Raw genomic sequence first — 22,185 nt, forward strand, 5'->3', positions numbered from 1 at the left:
ATGTATAGATGAGTAGTTACTTGTGATAATGCACGGTCGGTGGAGGCGATGAGAACTGTCGGGATAACGAAGGTCTGGCCCAGCCAGCCATTCATACCTTAGAAAAATTATAGTGAGTGCAATATTGATAGTCAAACTTCTAAGAGAAGGTTCCGCGACGTCAATTCAACAATAATTGACGAACAAAGAATTTAAGTATGATCTGACTGAAGTTGGCTCGAAAACTGTTCACTTAACGTTATTTTGGCTCAAGACTGAAGATGTCTCTTGAATTTTAAATGACTAATTCAACCGTGCTTTGTTTTATGCATGACCGGATCGACCCGAAACTTTCTTCAGTTCATCCTGTTCAGTCTGTGATTTTGAAATGTTTGCGATTTATTCAGAAATCTACTTTTCTGGTATATATATCGAATGATAAATACCTACTTACATGTTAAAAATACTCGTACTCTGTGAACTTAGCTTGTGCTAACACGCCATCACAAGATACATAGTTTCTCTTTTGTATGTTCCCCGTTAGTATTGTGATGGGCACGGACAGTCTTCAACAATACACTTTCGACATAATGGGGCCATTTATTCAGTCAATGTATGTATGAGTGAGTACATTGTGTACAGATGTATTATCAGTGCCGTCGTGAAGCCTGTGTCTTTAGGTTTTTCTAACGTTGATGACATTGAAGCATGTGACAGATACGTATCTACCGAGAGAGATCGCTGAGCTTACGCATGAGTTCTCCACCATCACAAAGTTTTGCTTAAGTTGCGGCACTAGGTACTAATTATACTTTACTTCTTAGACATCCACGCAATCTTTGACATAATGTTATAAGTTTTCCTTGTCAGTACGATTAATAGAACAGTAAACAGTTCTAATCAAGTCCTAATAGGTACACTTTTGCTATCGTACTTTATGTTATATAGTTTCCTAAGTTTTAGTACCAGTCTCATTTCATAGCACATATTGATAAATAAATATTTATGCTTTTTCCAATGACTTGAGAGTTTATTTTGGTAATTTATACAAACAGTCTAATGACTTTCGGAGTAATTCCATAGCATCACCAGCATATTTTCAAGTAATTAGTTTTAAAAGTCTGCTTTAGTAGCACTAGGGAATGTGAGTAATCTCTTTGCGCTGTTCATACTTGGAATATTAAAGTCAAATTAGTTTAATGTCTGTGTTTTTGTTTGCAGCCAAGAAACAGAATGGCACGACGACGGTGCGCACGAATAGCCTGGGATCGGGCGCGCGCACGCCTCCGGTCGAGAGGACTAAGTCCAAGTTCTCGGCCCTCGGTAGACTCTTCAAACCGTGGAAATGGAAGCGGAAAAAGAAATCAGACAAATTTGAAGCAGCCTCTAGAAGTAAGTTACCTAACGTCATGCATTCCTTATTTAAAGTGGACCGTTACGTTCCTCACATTTTATTTGCATCGATCCAAGAAAGGTTGTAAGTGCCAAAGAGAGGTTTTTTCCCAAAAAAATGCTAAAATGAATATCTTTTGAAATAATTGCTTGTTTAAAGATATTCTTCAATTCTTGTTTATCTATTAATTTCATGAAACCTGCTCTAAAGATTTTAATTAAATTTGTTTTGGTTTCGGGAGCAAAAATAATCGATCTACCTTAAAGCAATTTTGGTTCCTAGGCTACCATCCATGTAAGCCATCGTGACATTTATTTTATGCGATAAGCATTATGTTATGGATGAACAAATCAAATTATTTACTAAGATAAGATTCTATGGTGGCCCAGGAATCTAATTGGTTTGACTGTACCTTTGCATACGATATAATCCCACACTCATTAATTTGTACTTTTTGTACTATAACATGGTTGAAGCCGTGATTGTAGTTTTATCTCTAGGAATATAATACAGCTTCAACCATCTTACTGTGACATATATATAAGTTAAGCAATCACGTTTTGCAATGTTTATCATTGGATGGATTGGTCATTATTTAGGTAAATTAGGGTTATTACTCATTGTTCATAACATAAGCATAGACCTTTACTTATATTAAATTAAAGTCTGTAACACCCTAATAATTTTACCACTCCTGAACAGCTGCTCGCCAAAGAGCTATCATCATACGTTTTCATAGCATATAAAATTTATATGAGTACCTCCTGAATTATAATATTTTTTTTATTTTCCTTTGCAGCTTTAGAAAGGAAGATATCCGTCCGAGCTAATAGAGATGAGTTGGTGCAGAAAGGAATTCTCCTGCCGGAGAGTCCGATCACACCAGTGCCTGAAGCCAGTAAGACCTTGTATTTACATACGTAAAAATATAAATAATAATATTTGATCCCGTTTTCATACAGAAAACTTCTTGTTATCTCAAGACCTGTGCTGGTAATACAACAAAACTATCCACAGTTCTCATTTCCTATGTTTAGTTATTAGGGTTCCGTAGCCAAAATGGCTAAAACGGAACCCTTATAGTTTCGCCATATCTGTCTGTCTGTCTGTCTGTCCGTCTGCGGGTTTGCTCAGGAACTATCAATGCTAGAAAGCTGTAATTTTGCACGAATGTATATGGAAACTGTGCCGGGTAAGATAAAAATTAAAAAAAATAATAATTTTAACTATGCCGAGTGCAATAAAAAATTAAAAAAATAATTTTTTTAGAGTACCTCCAAAAGACGTAAAGTGAGGGTGATTTCTTTTTTCTCATCCAATCGTGTAGTGTGGGGTATCGTTGGATCGGTCTTTTAAAACCATTAGGGGGTTGCTAAAACGATTTTTCGATTCAGTGATTTCTTTGCAAAATATTCAACTTTTAAGTGCAAATTTTCATTAAAATCGAGCGTCAACCCCCACCCCCCCTTTAAAATCTAAACCGGTGGGTGGAAAAATTGGAAAAAAATTAGGATGGTAGTAAGTATACCAAACTTACAAGGAAAACTATAACGGTTAAGTTTTCTTGAGAATTATTAGTAGTTTAAGAGTAAATAGCAGCCTAAGGTATAAGATATTATAGAGGTTTTTCCGAAGCGGGGGTAGATTTTTTTTGACATTCATAAGTGCTTGTTATATACTGAATTGAATAAAGATATTTTGACGTTGACTTTGACTTTTATACCTAAACTTGGAATAATCCGTACAAAATACGAAATCCTTAGAAATATATTACTTCATTTTTTCGTAATGGCTACGGAACCCTATTTCGGGCGTGTCCGACACGCTCTTGGCCGTTTTTTTTAGATGGGATCTTACCAAACAAATGGACATACAAAATTTCTTATTTCTAACGAGCACTCTTGCTAGTATGCTACGCGTTGTATATAAATCGTAAACTTGATCATAATAACGTACTCTTATTTTACATACTAAAAATAAACTCTGAAATTTTTGAGCTTAAGTTAAAAACTAAAAAAAAGATGCCCCAATAGAAAGAAGGATCCTAAGGACAAAAAAAACTCTTAGTCTGAAAAATTACTGATTCCTTCCTTGGGGGAATTTAGAAACCACTACTCGTATTTAACTGCGGGGCTGGCGAACTCAAATTGTTTCTTGCTGTTCCCTGTCTTCACCTCCTTTGCAGAGCATTATCATAATTATGCACGCCACTTTTATGTTTCGCATTAGCCTCTATTACTTGTAGTTTTATGTTAGTGTCCCTCGCCACACCTAAAACAACCTTCTGTAAAACAACCCTGCCTGCGTATAGTGACTGACAAAAACAGACAAGTTCTTAGGGTTCTGTCGGCAACAACGGAACCATTGTAAGATCACTTTATTCTCCGTCTATCCGTCCATCCCAAGACCCCTTTTTTGCACTAATGCGTAGATGTATCCAACTGAAATGAATATCAAAGACTAAGGGCTGCTACCCCTTGGGTCAATGAAAACAATGAAACGGTTTTTAAAAAGGTGCTACCGTACAAATTACCGGGGAATCAATATCTATACTATAGGGTACATCCAGTTGTCCCATAAACTTGAAATGTGGTATTACTTTATGGGTAGCTCTTATAGCACAACATATGTGAACATTCTGAAAATCTTAAGTTCTTGGGTTTGACCATATTATCCTCATATATTCAGAAAATATTTTTTTAACCTGATTTTATAATCTGTTGAAAACTTTTAAGCTCACAGGCTGCGGTATTTTATTTTTCTAGCATGTAACTGGTTCATTTGTTATATTTTGATGACACTAGTTATTGTACACAGATGAAGACTCTCCTACGTATGGCGAGGAGGCTCGAGCGGAGGCGCCGGGCAGCATGGACCGCGGCATCAGCAACGCACACGCCGCGCTACAGGCGCAGCTAGCGACGCAGATGCAGCATCAACAGGCGGCGTTGGCGAACGCGCTCGCCGCCGCCGCCGCCGCGCATTCCATGCATCAGAACAACAATGTCATAGGTTAGTAATACATTTCTTTTGAACTTGCCAATTCTGCTTCATTATGTTAGCCATGGCTTTTCAGTATCCAGCCCCCCTGGAAAATAACCTTTGATAAGCCAAATAGTCCACTACTTAGCCATAATAAAGTACCCATGAATCCGCTTTGGGAGCTCCTTGCGGTGTAGGATGTATATTAGCATATTAGCTTGTGGCGTTATCAGCAAGCCTTGGTCCTATTGAAGCAACGTTACAGATTAGCAATAGTCACATGGCAATGCTAGTAGACGCCCACTGACAGTGACCACGGTGTCAGGAATTTGTCTGTTTTTCAACCTGATTTTTAAATGTAAGCAAAACTAGATGTGAAAATAAACGGGTCGACTCTAAAATTGAAGTTGAAGGCTATGACAAGCGGCAATGAATTTGAGCGGCGCCACTCTTCAAACATACTGTCAGTTGCCTTTGATTGAAAGGGATGTAAGATGCTACAGCAGTGCCGTTTGTACAGAAAATCAGAAAAATTATGAATTATAATGAATAATTTATTGAATCAGGCGTTACTTTGCGGAGGTACATAATAATATCAATGAACTAAAATAATTTCTTTGCTCACCCTTATGATAGCTAAGTTTATGCAAAATATGCCTGTTCATGCAGTTCCTCCACCTCCACACTGTAAGAGCACACATAAATCACAGAAACCAATCTATCACCACCACCATCACACTACACCGTCGCATTTCGAACTCAACCAGAGCTCATCTTCAGAGCAACACAACCGTACACCATGCTACCAGATGTTAGACTAAGCAGCAGTCAGTAGTGTTGTGGTTGTGATACTCGTAGATGGGTTTCTGTGATTTGTGTGTGTTTTTACAGTGTGGAGGTGGAGAAACTGCATGAACACGCATATTTTGCATACACTTAGCTATCATAAGGTCGCGGGTGACCAAAGAAATTCTTTTAGTTCAATTATAATGAAAAAAAATAAAATGCAAGGCATGTATAATATGAACCGTCTAGTCTGTTGTTTGTGTTAGTATATTGTACTTGTTTTACGAATTATAGACACTTCAGTTACAAGAATAGAACTTGGACTAATTTAAACATAAATTCTCCTATGATTGGTTTTTTGGAGTCTTTTTTTTTAATTATTTCAGCTTTAAATTCGTTACTTTTACGGGTATCCCGTGAAACCATATCGAAAATACAAACTGAGACATGGATGCACAGAAAAACCAGAAAAAGAGACCAGCGCTGGGAATTGAACCCAGGTCTTCAGCAATCCGTGTTGCGTGCTACATGTATTACAAAACAAAAAGACTCCAAAAAACCAATCATAATTTGATTGCTTAGTAGCGACATCTCTTGTCTGGGTGAGCGGTTAGTTCCAAAAGAATGTGACGTCTCTCGATGAGAGCGAAACATAGATGTCGCTAGTGCTGCTGCTTAAGCAGCGTAGTGGAAAAAAGCAACCTGAGATATGTGACAATAGGAGAAATTCGTGTCTAGACTCCTGTCCAGCGGTGGTGTGGGGGTTATAGCACGCAGCACGGATTGCTGAGGACCTGGGTTCGATTCCCAGCGCTGGTCTCCTTTTCTGGATTTTTTGTGCGTCCATGTCTCAGTTTGTATTTTCGATATAAATTCTCTTTTTTATGGAAGCTCTTTCATTAAATCGTATCAATACTATCAATCACACGGGGAAACATCTACATGAACGACAATAAGTAATAATTCATATTATAAATTTATTAACATTATATTTTTGTTTAATTTTTTTTCGCTTTGCCAATTTAAGTAGCTTTTGTAAAAACAAACTGTTAAGTTAACCCAATTTAGGTGTGGTTACTATAGCCCGCGTGGGAACTATGGCCCATGCCCTCTTGTTCTGAGAGGAGGCCTGTGCCCAGCAGTGTTACGTATATAGGCTGGATGATGAGGTGTGGTTAGCCTCTTAGGAACACTTCACTAAACACGAATCTATCCTTTCAAATCATTCTTGCTTTAGTGTCCAGAAATGGCAACCATGTTAAAAACTATTTCAATTAAAATAATTGAAAAAGCTACTGGACCGAAAAAAATACCTCGTAAGTACCAATCGACGATTTCCGGATGCTTTCTAAACTTGGATAATTACGGAAAGTATATACCTAGGTACTAAACAAACTAACAAAAGCTGTTAGTTCTGAGTTCTGTAGGAAGCATAGTGTAAACTATTCTGTGTATCCATCCTAGTTTACTGGTTTCCAATTCAAAACTGGGTCCACATATGAGCAGTAAGAAAAGGGTTAAATCTTCAATTGGGCTTGAATACCGCCCTTTTCAACCCGGCGGTAACTATATGTGCAGTGATTGGAGCCCACGAGACCAGTCAATTATTATTGTTTGGTCCGGGTATCATAGCGTATAAAAGAGCGGCAAAGTAGGGTCCAAATATCCCATAAACACTCGTAGAATATTATATTATCCTTCCATATTGCAGAAGGGAGGTAAATGTTCATCGTATTATTTCGACAGTGAACAAGGGAAGCTCATTATTTATTACGTTCCCCAACTTTGGCAAAAATGAAGCAGTCTCTTTGAAACAGAATTATATACCGTGGAGCGCAATTCGCCATGACCGTGCTAAGCGACTCGTATATATTAATTGAATAACTGTACTAATTAGTCCCAAAGCTTTTCTAATTAAAAATTACCTGAAGTTATAATTTCAACCACTCATGACTTACAAATGAGCTCTTAACTGGGTTATAACTGGTAGTTATGTAGTAAATGTTGGACGCGCATTGATGAGTGGATAGGATTGGCGCGTGTGGGGAATTAGCGACGTCCTGGCAGGACGCTCGCCGTGCGTTGACCTGCAGGCCGCTCGGAATCCATAGGCATGGCAATAATGACGTCACTAAACTTTAATAACTCTATACGTATGTAGGTACCTACGTAGAACAATAGTTGTAAAGTAATGAAGACAAAAAAAAATGAGAGACTGATAGAAAATAAATCAAGAAGCCAACCTTATTTACCATGACTATAATTTTTAACTCCTGCATCTCTTGTACAGTCAAGGGCATAAATATATGTAAGTTACCAAGGCGTCAAAAATATCTGTGCACCTTTATGTCACTAACCATGAGGTCGATGTATACATTTATATGACGCTGTAGCTGTATAGATATTTATGTCCTCGACTGTTCTGTCCTGTATCAAGTACATTCGAAGAGACTAATAAAATCATGTATCCTACCCTTTGGAACTTTTCCATATGAAAATATGAACCTTGGCAGACATTGGTGGTTCGAAATGAACAGCGACAATAATAGCTAATTAATATTTAGCAACTTTACTTCATGCCTACGTAATTACACTACACACTCCAAGCAATATTACCGATTAATAGGTATTATACCTGACCAGTAATGTAACGTAAATATGGTAGGGATCACTGATGTATATTCATCTTACCTACCTATATATGAGCGAGTGCGGCATTAGCGCCTTATCCATGACTGGAACATAGAAATAACGAACGCAAAGGCGGTATCTAGATAGTGACGGTATGAAACTTATATGTCAGGACGTGCGCTTTAGACTTTGCGCCGCGGTCGGTCGTGAAAGTCTAGATCTGGCTTTCAGTGGCCGGGGGTGAGCGGGGGTAGAACTGCGAGAGCGCGAAGCGGCGCGGCGGCGCCTCAGTGCTCGCCCGCCCGCGCCCGCGCCCGCCGGCCCCGCGACCTGCGACCTGCCGCAACCGGAGCCTCGCGCTCTCCGCCCTAACCTCATTCTATCACCGCCCACGACAATACGCCACCTGTCAAATCACGGACTAATACCCCGTACTAAACAATCGTCTCTGCGTAAAAATCTCGACGGCCTATGACACGGTATTGACGCAAACGACGTAATAGGAATCTGCCCATTGTGCCATTTCGGACTGTATATGCCATTCGTAACATTAGACAAAAGTTATTCGCCTTATCACTCCAAAAACATAATGTCTAGGATATTTTAGTATTGAGTGGAGACTGTCAACTGTGATGAGTGGGATGGGAAACTTAATTTTGCTAAAGTTTTTATGTGACTTAGTTTTTTCATATGGTAGCGAATATGATTCATAACCGTGGAGACAAGAAATGTTGAACGCGAGCTTTGCGGGCGTTATCGATCGTCACCGGTCGGCAGCCGGCACGGCACGCGATCGCTGCACCGGCAATATTGTCCCACGGTGCCCATAATCATCTACCGCTGGGAATACTTATTTATGTTTCTTAGAAAAATGCTTAGTCAATGACACATTATTTTTAATGCGAAATATTGATAAAAAGCATAAATACGAGCATTGAAATGGTAATGAGAACAACAGTATCCAAAGGGATTATTATTAGGATTAGTAGGTTAGACTATACAAAGCTGTGGTAGGTAGTCAATGATGCACAAAGTTAAGTTACATAGTAGGAGTGCTTTGGCTTAATAAAAACTTAAACTGTATTATGCTTTGTTCACTAATTTGTCTGAATTTCAAATGGTCTCTTTTTAATCAACGATAGGCATAATGTCTGTGTTTGCAATATTATGAAAAAAAAGCCGTAATCATAATGGTTTGACCTATGACTTGGCAAAGCAGAGGATCGTGGGCTCGAATTCCAGCACGCACTGTTAAGTTTTTCGGAATTTGAGTATTTCTCAAAAAAATGTCCCGTCATGAAATTGACAAGAAATCAGTTTTGTCAAGAAATTATTAACCCTAAGGACGAGATCATAAAACATAAACTACATAAAACATCCAAAATTTCTTGACGTCAGGAAAACTTCACGAAATTTTGTGAGGAAAAAAATGTACTTAATTTTGTAACTACATCAAAACTTTCTATTGGCTCCAACAACAAAGATTATCTGACTTTTTATCACTTTTACCACAAGGTTTTGTATATATTTAAAAACAATATTACTTGTGAAATAGCGTCAGGATTTTTTATAAGTCGACAGACGACAACTGAAAAATTTAAAAATGGACAACTTTTTGAGAAATAGTCATTTATCTGCGAAAGTGTATTTTAAAACCATGAACTTTTATGAGACCTGAAGACACCTGCGAAGTAGTTGAATAGTGTGTGTGAAGTTGTTAATACGCGCTGGGCCCGCTTGGGAATTGTAGCCTAAACTGAATGCTTTCATTTTGATAAGAGGGATGTACAGTACAGTCAACAACAAAAATATACATACGTTTGAAGTGCCAAAAATATGTATACATTACTTTATTGCCTAAGGTCGTTTATACATATTTTTTGCACTTTGGCTGTATTCATATCTTTTTTGCTGACTGTACCCAGCAGCAGTGGGATAAATGCAAGCTGGAGACAATAGCGGTGATGATATTATGGCTGTTTAAGAATGAAATAAATAGCTCTAATTTTAATTTATACTTGAATTATTTTCTCTTTGCACGAATTAATCTAATCGAGCGAGCGATCAGGTTTTATCTTAAATTAATATTTCAAAGCGATGATATGTCAATAATCACCAAGATAATAAATCGTATTGAGGTTATCACTAATCTATAGGTATGAATTAATTATGCAATGACGAACGGAGATCCACTTACCAATTTAAATTGACATCTAAAGGTAGTCTAAATGCCAATTTCTGATTGAATAGATATTTGATTGAGTAGATGTTCGCAGGGAAATTGTTTTATGTGTCTATTGAAACACTTAATAGGTCTTGATAAGATTTGAATCCACTAAATAATTAAAAATATACATTGGTTTCATTAACTTTTTACGAAAAATGTATTATTTTCTTCAACTTTTCAATTTTTATATTATCAGCTTATATATAATACAGACTTTCTGATCATATTTTCTTCAATGACAAGCTTGATCAGTAATCACAAACAAAGCTTTAAACATAAATTGTAGAATCTCTGAGATCAAAGCCCAAGTCGAACCTATGACCTCCTGCTTTACAGGTGATAGATTAAATCATGTCTGTCTACCGCAGCTTCAGTCAAAATCTGCCAATCCAGATTGGCATAACTCAATAAGGCTGTTGTTTTTATTTAGAAACGTTTTTCTGTGACTAATGGAAATACATATATTAAGTTAAGTTGTCTTTAATATCTCGTCGTGCCAAATGTTTACCTTCTATAAATTCCATATGAATTACCATCAATCAGATAAGTGGAATTTTGTCTTATCCCTTTCACGTTACTTTTGTTATTTCTTATGATTAATGATCGGTGGACCCACTGCGACGTTAAAAGCTTTTACACATAGGTTTACAGTTCACTAAGCCTTAGCTTATGTTCCGCCTAGGACCATGCGCCACTTGCGGCGCGGCGAGCGATTAATAATAAATAATAAATATCATGGGACACTTTCCACTCATAGTCAAAATACCACGCACAGGACTTATCACGCTAACACACACGAGTAATATTTACCTCGACGTTTCAGCAACATTACAGTAGCAAAGCTTGTACTATGGATACTTGGCAACGGATAAACATACTTATATAGATATATACATATTTAAATACATATTAAACATCCAAGACCCGAGAACAAACATTCGTATTATTCATACAAATATCTGCCCCGGCCGGTGATCGAACCCGAGACCTCAAGCTTCGTAGTCAGGTTCTCTAACCACTTGGCCATCCGGTCATCAATACATTGCGAGTGCTACCGATTGGTTAATGTTAACGATATATGGTAAGCGCCTCGACTTTGTAATGAACGGATAATTCAATACCGGTTTTTCTATACGCATAGCTCACATGAAAACTGATGAAAAGCAAAAGAATATAAACTTACCACAGACAATTTGTGGTCTGTGGAATGAACATTTTTATTAACACGCTAGCCTTATGGTGTACGTACTCTGACGAAGAATAGTATCCAGGGTCTGAAGATGGAGCAGTCATCCAGGTTTACCACTTGGTGTACAATTACATACTATTAAAGCGTAATTTTAGTTATTTAAACTATTATAATTATGAGTGAGAAAATGTGTGGTATACAAATGCGCGGAGTCGACGCGTGCGGCGCTGGGCGCGGGGTTAGAGGCGGCGGGTGAGTGTGGGCGCGGTGTCGCGAGCGACGAGCCGCGGCAGGCGCGTGCCGGCGCCGCCTCCGCCGCCGGCGCCGAGGGTCTCTATGATGGGATACATCATGGGCTGCGCCTGCTTGAGAGGTGCGTACGTACTGTTCATATTTCTTTACCTGGGACCTAAGTTTTAGTATGATGCTATACAGCAAGCCGCAGCTCTGGTTTTCAGTATGGCATGACCCTTTAAAAACTAAACTTAAAAAACATTGCCATCCAATGAGATCCTTGCAAAAACTCTGTGCTTTTATGAAAAATCACTGAAGGTACCTCATACGTGCGTCTGCCAAATAGCTCCAGTAATTAATACTGTGTGTTATCCGTTAGTCACGATACTGTTTTATTAATATAAGATTGTCAACATTTTGTTTGCCCTAGAAAGTTTTTTCGGTTGATAAATCGTCTATTTTCAATAAAGCTATTATTTAAATTGGATCGCAGCGAATCTCCTCACAAGTCCTACTTTTAGGCACACTCATATAAGCATTGGATTTGGGAATTTGTTGGCGATATTCTTGAGGATTGCGCAATGTAAATAATGTATTAAGTGGAATTTAGTTTAACAACCGACACAAATAGGTATTTTGTTTTGCTTTTCGGCGCTATATTGCTTCTAAATCTCAAACTGACTTGAGGTATTGGGTACATTAGTGTTTGAATTATACTTTTACTTGAAAATTATGTTTAGGTAGTCATTCATTACTAAGTAGGTCTACAAACTTAATTAATTAAAGATATTTATAATTGAAAGTATTTGAAAGTAAATAGGTCTCATAAATTCTCTGTACATTTATAGTATAGGTACGTACAAAAGGTTCATACTCGTATGGAAGCAATTTACATTCATGAAGTTCGGATGTGCATAATAACGCGTCTACAAGCAACTCCCCGTTCAACGTTAGTCTGCTCGCTTGCCGTGAATAATAAAGAAATACCGAAATCATGTGCGATACATTCGTAATAATTCTGCTGCTGACGTCACATGATGCAGTGAGAATACATATGGAACGATGAAGCACGAACTCTCGTGGGAGGATGCAGTTTGCAAGAGTCATCCAAGCACGCCAACCTACACATACGTTACCCAAGTTTAAAATACAATTAATAATACACCTTTACAATTGTTTCAAGTGTTCTATTTAGGTTGTGTTGTGTGCGTGGGATGAATAGGGACGTTTACTTATGCAAGTAGCGTTAACCAAGATGGGTAAGGAACTATAAATAACTAATTTATGACCCGTTGAGAAATTAATCTCTAATATTTTATTGTACATATTTTAGTCGTCCTCTGAGAATCTTTCGTAGACTCAAATTTACAAAGTGAGTAGGTCAAATAAAACAAGCTGTGGATATAACACGATGTGTACCTACTTGCTTATAAATAACTTATTAAAAACTCGCGTTTGGTTTTGAAATAAAACTATTCTGTCTGATTTTCATGTTTTTTGACGCGAAATTATGTAGGTAGGTAATTTAAAATAAGGTCGCATACTTATTGGCACCTAATTTATGTTAATTACAAGTCATGAATTATATGAGTAGGTACCTACATGGTAAATATACGTACCTAATAATAGAAAAATATATAATAAAACCCAAAAAAATTAAAATTATGTATTTAAACCTCATTCATACTATGCGGTCGTTGAACCTTAATATCTCGTGCTGTTCGTTCTTGTTACACGGTGGACGGGCAAATGAATGGCTATAAATTAAAAATTCACAACAAAGCGAGCGAGTGCGTGGGCGGGCGGCCGGCAAAGCGCTGAGGGCGGGCGGCGATCGAAGGGCGCGCGCGGTGCGGGGACGCCGGGGGGGTGTCGCCGGGGCGGCGGGGTAACGATCGTGCGGCCGCAGTGTTCAGTCTTCCAGCCGCGAGCGCGCCGCGACGCCGCGAGCATGAGCGACGTCGGCACGCTCGCCGCCATGGACGCCTTCGCGGGCGGCGCGAGGCGGCGGCCCGCGCGCCTGCCGCCGCCGCCGCCCTTCGTGCCGCCGCTGCCGCCGCAGCGCCACGACAACTACTACATGCGCCGCAAGTCCCCTGTCCCCAGGCAATGCGCGAACCTCGCGCTTTTTACCCGCAACGGTACCGATAACAGCCATCAGCCTTATCACTTCACCAGTCGCTGAGATTCGCCGCTAGCTCATCGCCCTCATTACTCATCATTGCATACGTTTAACATTGGCATGCTTTGTTTTTTTTATGCTTCTCTGACTTGCGGAGTATTAACGTTGTTATCGTGCTGGAGTCAGCGGAGCGTTCGGCGCCGCCCGGCACGCCGCCGCAATGTCAATGTCACGCTCTCATCACCAGTGCACCACACTCCGATCTACCAGCCTCTGCTCCGTGACAATCTTAACAAACTTTCTAAACTTTTTGTCAGTCTTCTCTGAGTGGAGATTAGTTTAGGTCACTTAAGTTTTCATAGGTAGGTAAACTTCGCTTTATACAAGGAAAGATAACTAGGTTACACGTTTTAATTAACTAGGTTTGTTTTCCCATTTCCACTCCACAATTTTAGTGGCACAGCTTCGAAAAAAATGCATATTAGGTACATTATATATACAGAAAACACAATTTTAGTAGGTACTTACATATAATTATCGTTGAAAACGAAAGTTGCAGGAATAACTTTCAGTTTGTTTCCTCTTGAAGGATGTATTTGATTAATTAGCAACAGGTCTCCCAAAATTGGTAAGTACTCTCTAAGTACGCGTTCCTAAGAAAAAGGCTCTTAACACACCGACAGACAGGTGGAGACCGAAGTAATCCTATTTTAAGGGTTCCTTTTTTCCAATTGAGGTACGGAATCCTAAAATATGACGATTTAATTTGCTTATTATGTTATAATGCAGAAGATACTGGGAAGGTCGTCCTTAGACGAACTTTTATCCTGCGGATGACTTCTAATGGCAAGTTCAGTGATGCGACTGGCGCGTAAAAAATAAGTAGCCATCTCGTATCTATAGTGTCCTGTAATTGTGAGACTTGTAAATAATAAATAATAATAATAATTAAACATTTGTTTCAGGCTCTAGTCCCATACACATCATGTTAGTTACAGTACGAACATTACCTTAATCTTAAATCTGTTCCTTTTTTTATAATAATTATCCATATATAATAAAAACTGAATCTGAATCGAAGACAATGAATCAAAACGAGAAATCACCACTATACATATACTATAATTGATTCCTAAATATCTCTATCACAATCACTGCTAAAATGCTGACTGAATAAAGCAGCTTTAAAAACCGGCTATATGCACGTGTCGGATCATAAACCATATGAGGCAAATCTTACTAATATGTATTACTAGCGCTTGCCTGCGGCTTTGCACGCGTAAATGTCTAGATACAGCAGTTGAATTGAAATTCCGGGATTTCATTAAATTCTTGTGGCAATTCCCTAAAATTACATCGTGTTTTTCATTGACGTTATATTATAACAACCATACTAAATTTCATGGTTCTAAACGCAGCGGTTGTTATTTTGTGATTTTATCCCTATCCCGTGGGAATATCGGGATAAAAAGTAGCCTATGTGTTATTCCAAATGTCCAGCTATATACGTACCAAATTTCATGACTCTAAGCCCAGCGGTTGTTATTTCGAGATTTTATACCTATCCCGTGGGAATATCGGAATAAAAAGTATGTTTTAATCCAGGTTATAAACTAACTTTTTGCCAAATTTCATTCAAATCCGTCCAGCCGTTCCAGCGTGAAGAAGTAACAAACATACTCACTCACTCACTCACTCACAAACTTTCACATTTATAATATTAGTAGGATAAAGGCGAAAGTTTGTATGGATGGATGTTTGTTACTCTTTCACGCAAAAACTACTGAACGGATTTGCTTGATATTTGGCATAAATGTACTAATATACTTACCCTGAATTAGCATATAGGCTACTTTTTATCCCAAAATTATATATATATTTTATTTTTTTATTCAACTGGATGGCAAACGAGCAAGTGGGTCTCCTGATGATAAGAGATCACCACCGCCCATAGACACCTGCAACACCAGGGGGATTATAGATGCATGCCAACCTAGAGGCCTAAGATGGGATACCTCAAGTGCCTATGGTTTCTGTGGGATCAAACAAGTTTTAAACGAGGTAGATACTAATTCTGTACGAGCGAAGCCGTGGGCGAGAGCTAGTATTCAATATTGAGTTCAATTATTACTCGTTAACTTGTAAAGTCTCTAAGTTGTGATAATTTTCCCTTTAAATTCATTATACATATATACTACCATCATGTTTTTTTTTCCTGATTTTTCAGGCCAGCCTGTTTAACTTGTGCAGGTTGGGGGACACACACTTGCCTCAACAAAAAAATAAGCACTTTAAAGATTTTTTTTTTTGCAGTTTTATTTTACCACTTTATCAGTGTCGTTAACAAATAGGTATACTTTTGCAAAATTACAGCTTTCTGACACTAACAGACTCTAAGCTAAGCTACGGACAGATGGACATGGCGAAATTGTAAGGTTTCCTTGTAAGACTACGGAGCCCTAAATACGCGTCGCATATCCAAAATATAAACGCGAATCAAATAATTTTGCGGTTTCGTGAATCACGACATAGCAAATAGATACCTAAGACAGAAATGCGGATTACTTCCGACGTTTAACATTTTTTTGATAAAAAATGATCTGCCGTAAAAAAAGGCATTGTCTTTCCTAACTTTCTAAAACGGCGAACTATTCAATGCATAAACTGTTTGTTGGAAAGTGATTGTATGCCACTTGGCCATCATGTGTTTAGGACGGGCTGTAACTTCTGAAAGATACGAATAACTCTTTGCGTAGCGATCTAATTTGCATACACCTGTTGCTACAAACAATGAGTCGGAAGCAGTTGAAAACGAGATGAGTGAAAAGAAAGACGGATGTTTGTTAAGACAGTGCGTGCTCCGGCCGACGTGGATACCGATAAATAGCAGGCGAAGGCGCCGTCGCGTGGCCTCGCGGAGCTATGTGCGGCCCGCGCCGAGAGTGCGCCGTGGTCATGCTAACTTCGCCATTTTAATTGCTCTCCTGATTGTCAATCACCACATTCCACGCAATAACTGGCTACACTTCCGACTAGAAAGATTGCAAAACTCGCGCTTTTTATTTTCGAACACATGTTTTTAGGAAGAGCGGTAGAAATTACCGAATTATTCGTGGAAAATATTTTACTTTGATAAAGTCTCAAATACCAACTTGTCAAATACTTAAAAGCAGACGGTTTATGAGTATTTGGTATAAATTTAAACATTGTCCCTTTAAATCAGTAAAATATTGAAAAAAGACCCGCAATTTCATACATGAAAAGTATTCAGCCTGTAATTCCGACGCCGCGTTGTTTCCCAACCCGGATGTCCTTCGTCAAACGAGGCTGAAAATGCTGGAATACTTTTGCAGTGGAGTTTCGCTGAAAAGGCCAGCTTCCGCAACGGGCGGGCGGGCGGTCGCGTCCTTGACCCGCGGCGCACCCGCTGCGCCGCACCGGTTCGACTGATCGCCGAAACCCAACCGCATTTCACAAATGAAAAGAGGAAATTAAATTTTCAGGATAATGGAAATGAGACAGCTGTCCCTCAATTATCGGAGCATCGGTGAAAAATAATCTTTTAACTTTATTTGTGGTCTCTGGAATCCCAATGATTAAAATTTATCTCCAATAACGCTCAATGTAAAGTGAAGCTGGATTTGGCTTGTATCTGCAAATCCGTTTGGATACTCTCTTAATTGCAACGCTGTTTATTTTGGGCATTAATCTGAAAGCGATAAATTAAGATCAATGGAAAAACGCTTGAATTATTTAGTATTTGACGTCACTTGTATTTTCAATTCCAAATATATCTACGATTTTGTAATTGGGTCTGGTGCGGGCACTGATTGAGTTATGGAACGTAAGAAAATCGGTCATTTTAAAATTAGATGATTCCTCGTGCCACTGACTCGCGTTATGTAGGTACTTAATTGGCGTAAAGTTATTTATAAATTATAGGACGTTTCTGGTTTGATTTGAAATCACAATAAGAGAGAATATTTGAGCTACCGTTATTCTACTACAAGTTGTATTAATAAATTAAAAAGTACATTATATTTTTAGCCACGTAAATTACTTCGTCATGGTTGCTGAGAGGTGATTACGCGTAGCAATTTTAGTAGCTTGTCTTGTATTTTATTCTTTAATTGATATTGAAGCAACATAATCCAACGTAATGCCTAGTTTACCGGCCATCGTCGCCCGCCCACGCGTCGCTAGTTGTGTCACTGTCGCGAATGTTTCTTCTCATCCCCGTCGTGCTCGTGCTCATGAAAGAATCTCTCGCGCCACATGTTAATGCGACCCAATTTAATCCATTTCACCAATTTATCTTCACCCGAAACATTTACGAGACTTTTTGTCGAAAAATATTGCGACGCAATATACATACATATGTACATTAACTTGTAAGTGAAGCGTTGATGAGGTCGCTCTCGGTTCTTTTGTTAAGCTACTCAAGATACGTCATAAATGTACGATCGCTAACGTGGTTGTTAATTTCCCCAGAGTCCCTGTAACTGTTGAGAGTGTATGGTGTATGGAATACGTAATGGCGTTTCTTATTTTATATACCTTGCCTATATTTCGTTATTTTATGCAATGTTATTTTATCTCAAATTACTGGTATAATGGAATTGTAACTACTCATCGGGTATCTACTTTATGGCACGAATCCAAATGTTGGCGTTAGGCTCAAGCATCATATACCTACGTTATATGCAATTGACGATTTGGAAAGTCTGTTTTCGACTTTAAATTACAGTTTTTATTAAGAAGCCCAAATGCCTGAGATTTCACGTCATTGATGTTTTCTGTTTGTCACACCAAAAGTATTTTTAACGATGTCCTGGATTGGATTTACGTTGCGGCTGTGGCTCGAGGAATGCGAGCGTGCGGGAAACGCGCGTCCATAGCGTACTCTTGACATTGTGGCTATTACTGTGCGAGCATAGGTCCTTCGCGCCGCCGTCCGCATTTCTGACTAATTACATCATCCATCACTCTTCGACCGATTGACGAGCTAATATTATGTAATTAACGCTGCTAACTCTACGTAGTTCTGGTACACGTTGAATTCCCTGAGTCATCAGATTAATTGGACATGGGTTATCTGCCGAAAGCCATGGTTCTGAAACGGATTGTCTACTTCAGAATTGTATAAGTTGATATTTTAATGGAATTGTAGTAGGTAATATAAATAAAACACTCATGAGCTTTTCGTAAATGATGTGTTCCCGTAAATATCGCCTCAATCCCACGAATATGGCCCGCTTTCACGTGTATTTTCTTCTATTGGAGCTTTGCAACCGGCATGTAGGAGAAAAACCTTGAAGGAGCTCAAAGGTCCTTCAAAAGGCGTACGTACGAGTTAAGGTTAGGGAGGTTGTGGTTATGTAAGACCGGTGGTGGGAGCGACGTCCTCGGCGGCAGCGGGTGCTCGGCCAAGGGCGGCGCATTGATCGGCGCGCCCGGGCCCGCGCCCGGCGCCCGCCGCTGCAGCCAGGCTCGCGCGCTCGCGCACCCTCCTTCACCCACCCTCACATCCTCGAGAGCCTGCCTGTTGAATAAACACCGAACGCCCTTGACGAATAACTTAATACTTACACAATGCGATTGAGAGTTATTGTATGTCAACAGAACCCGGACGGTATTGATATTGAAAGCCACGAAATAACAACCCGGCTATTTCAGTTGTTTGTCTAAGCGGCTGTTTCCTTTAGATATACTATTTTTATAATATAAATTGGATTTTATTAAGGGACAGCTTATTAAATATAATTTCGCAAATACTCATAGGTTATTATTATTAGGCACATATTATTCTGCACAAATTATGTTTTACTCATGATAGTTAGGTTGGTTTTGTGCCAGCCACGATCAGCCTCAAATTATTTAAAGCCCATGGGCCATGTTGTCGATAGTTAGGTTTCACTTTTCGCGTTATACATAATAATAATATTAATAATAAACGAGTCTCAGTAAGACCATATCTATTCATAATAGATTTGTTTTTATTCGACTGGATGGCAAACGAGCAAGTGGGTCTCCAAATAGTAAGAGATCACCACCGCCCATAAACATCTGCAACACCAGGGGCCAACCTAGAGGCCTAAGATGGGATACCTCAAGTGCCAGTAATTTCACCGGCTGTCTTACTCTCCATGCCGAAACTCAACAGTGCAAGCACTGCTGCTTCACGGTAGGATTAGCGAGCAAGACGGTGGTAGCAATCCGGGCGGACCTTGCACAAGGTCCTACCACCTGCAAAATAGATAAAGATAACACGTTAGAATCTGATTGTCCTAATACCAACAATACTTACCATTTGTTCAGATGATCTCTACAACATTTCTTATTTGTATCGATATTCAAAAAGCTTATTATTTGATGTTATCTCAATTGTATTTGGTCTTGGAACATTGCCATTCAAAAAAGTGCTAAAACCTCAGCACTCAGATATATCACTCACTATCAAATCTTAATAACAAAGCTGTGTTTACTAAATATTCTCGCAAACTGGGCCAAGGCAATAAGAGAATGATGGATCGTGCACCTAAGAAATATAATTAGTAAATCAATCATAGTTTCGTTTTCGCGTAGGCGACGTAGGCGTGCAATTATTATTTGCTAGTCGTCTGCTGTGTCGTTCGTTATACTGACGTGACGCGGGATGCGTTGATTATTGAATGTTCCCACAGCGCGGCCAAGGCCGGAGCGGCGCCGCTCCGTGGTGAATGGAAGCGCGTGCTGCCCGACCGTCACTCCCCTATTATTAGAATCAAACACTCCAGCCCATGTCACGTCACCTGACATTAGCTTCTTCTAGTGTCATCCTACACTTTAACCGTGAACCTGCCCACTCCTCGATCTACACCATCCCTGACCCCTGGCCGTGATTGCCTTTTACTGTAACGACTTCTCGTTCGACCGTAAAAATAAGCTTTTAGCGAAGATCACTGTGTAAACATAAAAGAATCGTAAACCAATCGATCTTCCGCATTCTACGATTCTCTTGTTACGATCGTGTGATAAAGTATACGATATAAAATTTACGATTAGGTTTGGGACGAAGCAGTTTCGGCAAATAAGTTCACTCAGAGGCGTGCTTTTACTATCCAGTCATTATTAATGCATCAAGTATTCTTAACCAAAATAAATTCAATTTTAATAAAATATTATTCTTTTTTTTCTAGAACCAAAGAAAGACAAACTAGAAAATGGTGGCGAGCTGACGAGGCCTGAGCGACCTAATTCCTTAACGGCAGGCAAGCACACGCGGCGGATATGTTATCAAGGAGATGTAGGTGAGTAAATCACAAAATATTTATTTTAAAATCTTCCATGAAAACTATCAACAAGCGGGACACAAAAAACAGCCATTATCTAATAATTACCAGACAATGTTTGTGTGATTCATGAATCTGGGTAGACGGATGTACGCTCATTGTTAAGCCAAAAAACGTGACGCAATACGTCATGGAACAGTTACAAAGTGAGTTTATACATATTTAGGCGATAGTGTGTACTATGATTGCTTGCTTCATATTGTAGTAGATACTCGTATATGTAGATCGTAAGAAGCAATTTTTTTTTAATGCGTAAATGTACGGTCAAGATCGTTAATTTGGGACCCACTTAAGACGGAATATCTGTCATATTGTATGACAATTCAAAGGATTTTTTTGACGAAATGTGTGTCAAATTAACGTTCGTGTGACCGTACACACACCAAAAACAACTAGGGATTAAATACATTTGCATTTAGCATTGTTTTGACGCTGTAATGTAGCTTGATCGCAACTGCTGATGTACACAACAAACGCAAACAGCGGAAATATCCTAATGTCCATGGTCGGTTGTTGTTACACTAAACTATTTATAGGGGTAAGAGAGCAGTTGTTGTTGTTGTTTAGATCTTAAGAAAGTATAAAGATGTAGTCTAGGGCTATAGTTATTATTTCGTAAAAGCTCGTATCTCGAATTAATATCAAAACCGTACAGAACTTAGTAGTGTTCATTTAATAAGTTCACTCGAATCTAAGATACGAGCTTTATTCAAAATATTACTTTATAGTGACAATATTTCACTGTAACTAGTCGCTCCACGTAAGAATCTAAAACACATGATTTCATTGCACTCGAGCTTTAGGTATGTAGGTAGGTATAAGTGGTTTGAAATCGTTTAGTTGATTTTAATTAGAAAAACGTATGGAACACAATTCTCTTAAATAACTTAACGTAATACAAAATTAGAAATTAATAAAAAGAACGACGTAAAAATCATAATGAAGCTTGCATTCCATCTCTTTCATGAAAAATGAAATTTAGTATTGAATTCTTTTGGTCGTTTTGTGTAATATGATATGACATGTCAGACCTTTACTCTCCATCTAATTATCAATTTCAATCTTCAATATTTTCGTATTCTTTGAAGATATTTAAATAAAAACCCACAACCTGGGGCGTACCTATTGTCTAGCGCCCATGCGATCGCGATCGCATTCACCTCTCTTTCTACCCTCATCCTTCACTTTGTGACAGATGAGAAAGAAGCGATGAAAACGCTTATGATTCCAAGTGCGTTAGACAATAAGGCCACTGGTATGTCTAACTACAGATATAATTGAGGAAATGAAAAAAAGGTTAGCATGTTGCCT

The 22,185-nt window shown here is 38.8% G+C and overlaps 1 protein-coding gene across 8 annotated transcripts in view; it reads left to right on the forward strand.

The window, feature by feature from the left end:
- Window positions 1-22,185, forward strand: part of LOC141428185 (phosphatase and actin regulator 2) — a 63,387-nt gene that overhangs the window by 28,134 nt on the left and 13,068 nt on the right. For all 8 annotated transcript variants that reach the window (XM_074088003.1, XM_074088005.1, XM_074088006.1 and 5 more), the window contains 4 exons: window positions 1,201-1,371; window positions 2,172-2,270; window positions 4,190-4,384; window positions 20,722-20,832. In XM_074088003.1, the coding sequence (XP_073944104.1) occupies window positions 1,201-1,371; window positions 2,172-2,270; window positions 4,190-4,384; window positions 20,722-20,832 (576 nt within the window). The remainder of the gene's footprint in view (window positions 1-1,200; window positions 1,372-2,171; window positions 2,271-4,189; window positions 4,385-20,721; window positions 20,833-22,185) is intronic.

This window comes from Choristoneura fumiferana, chromosome 5, assembly GCF_025370935.1.
Source record: "Choristoneura fumiferana chromosome 5, NRCan_CFum_1, whole genome shotgun sequence".
NCBI classification, from domain to species: Eukaryota; Metazoa; Arthropoda; class Insecta; order Lepidoptera; family Tortricidae; genus Choristoneura; species Choristoneura fumiferana.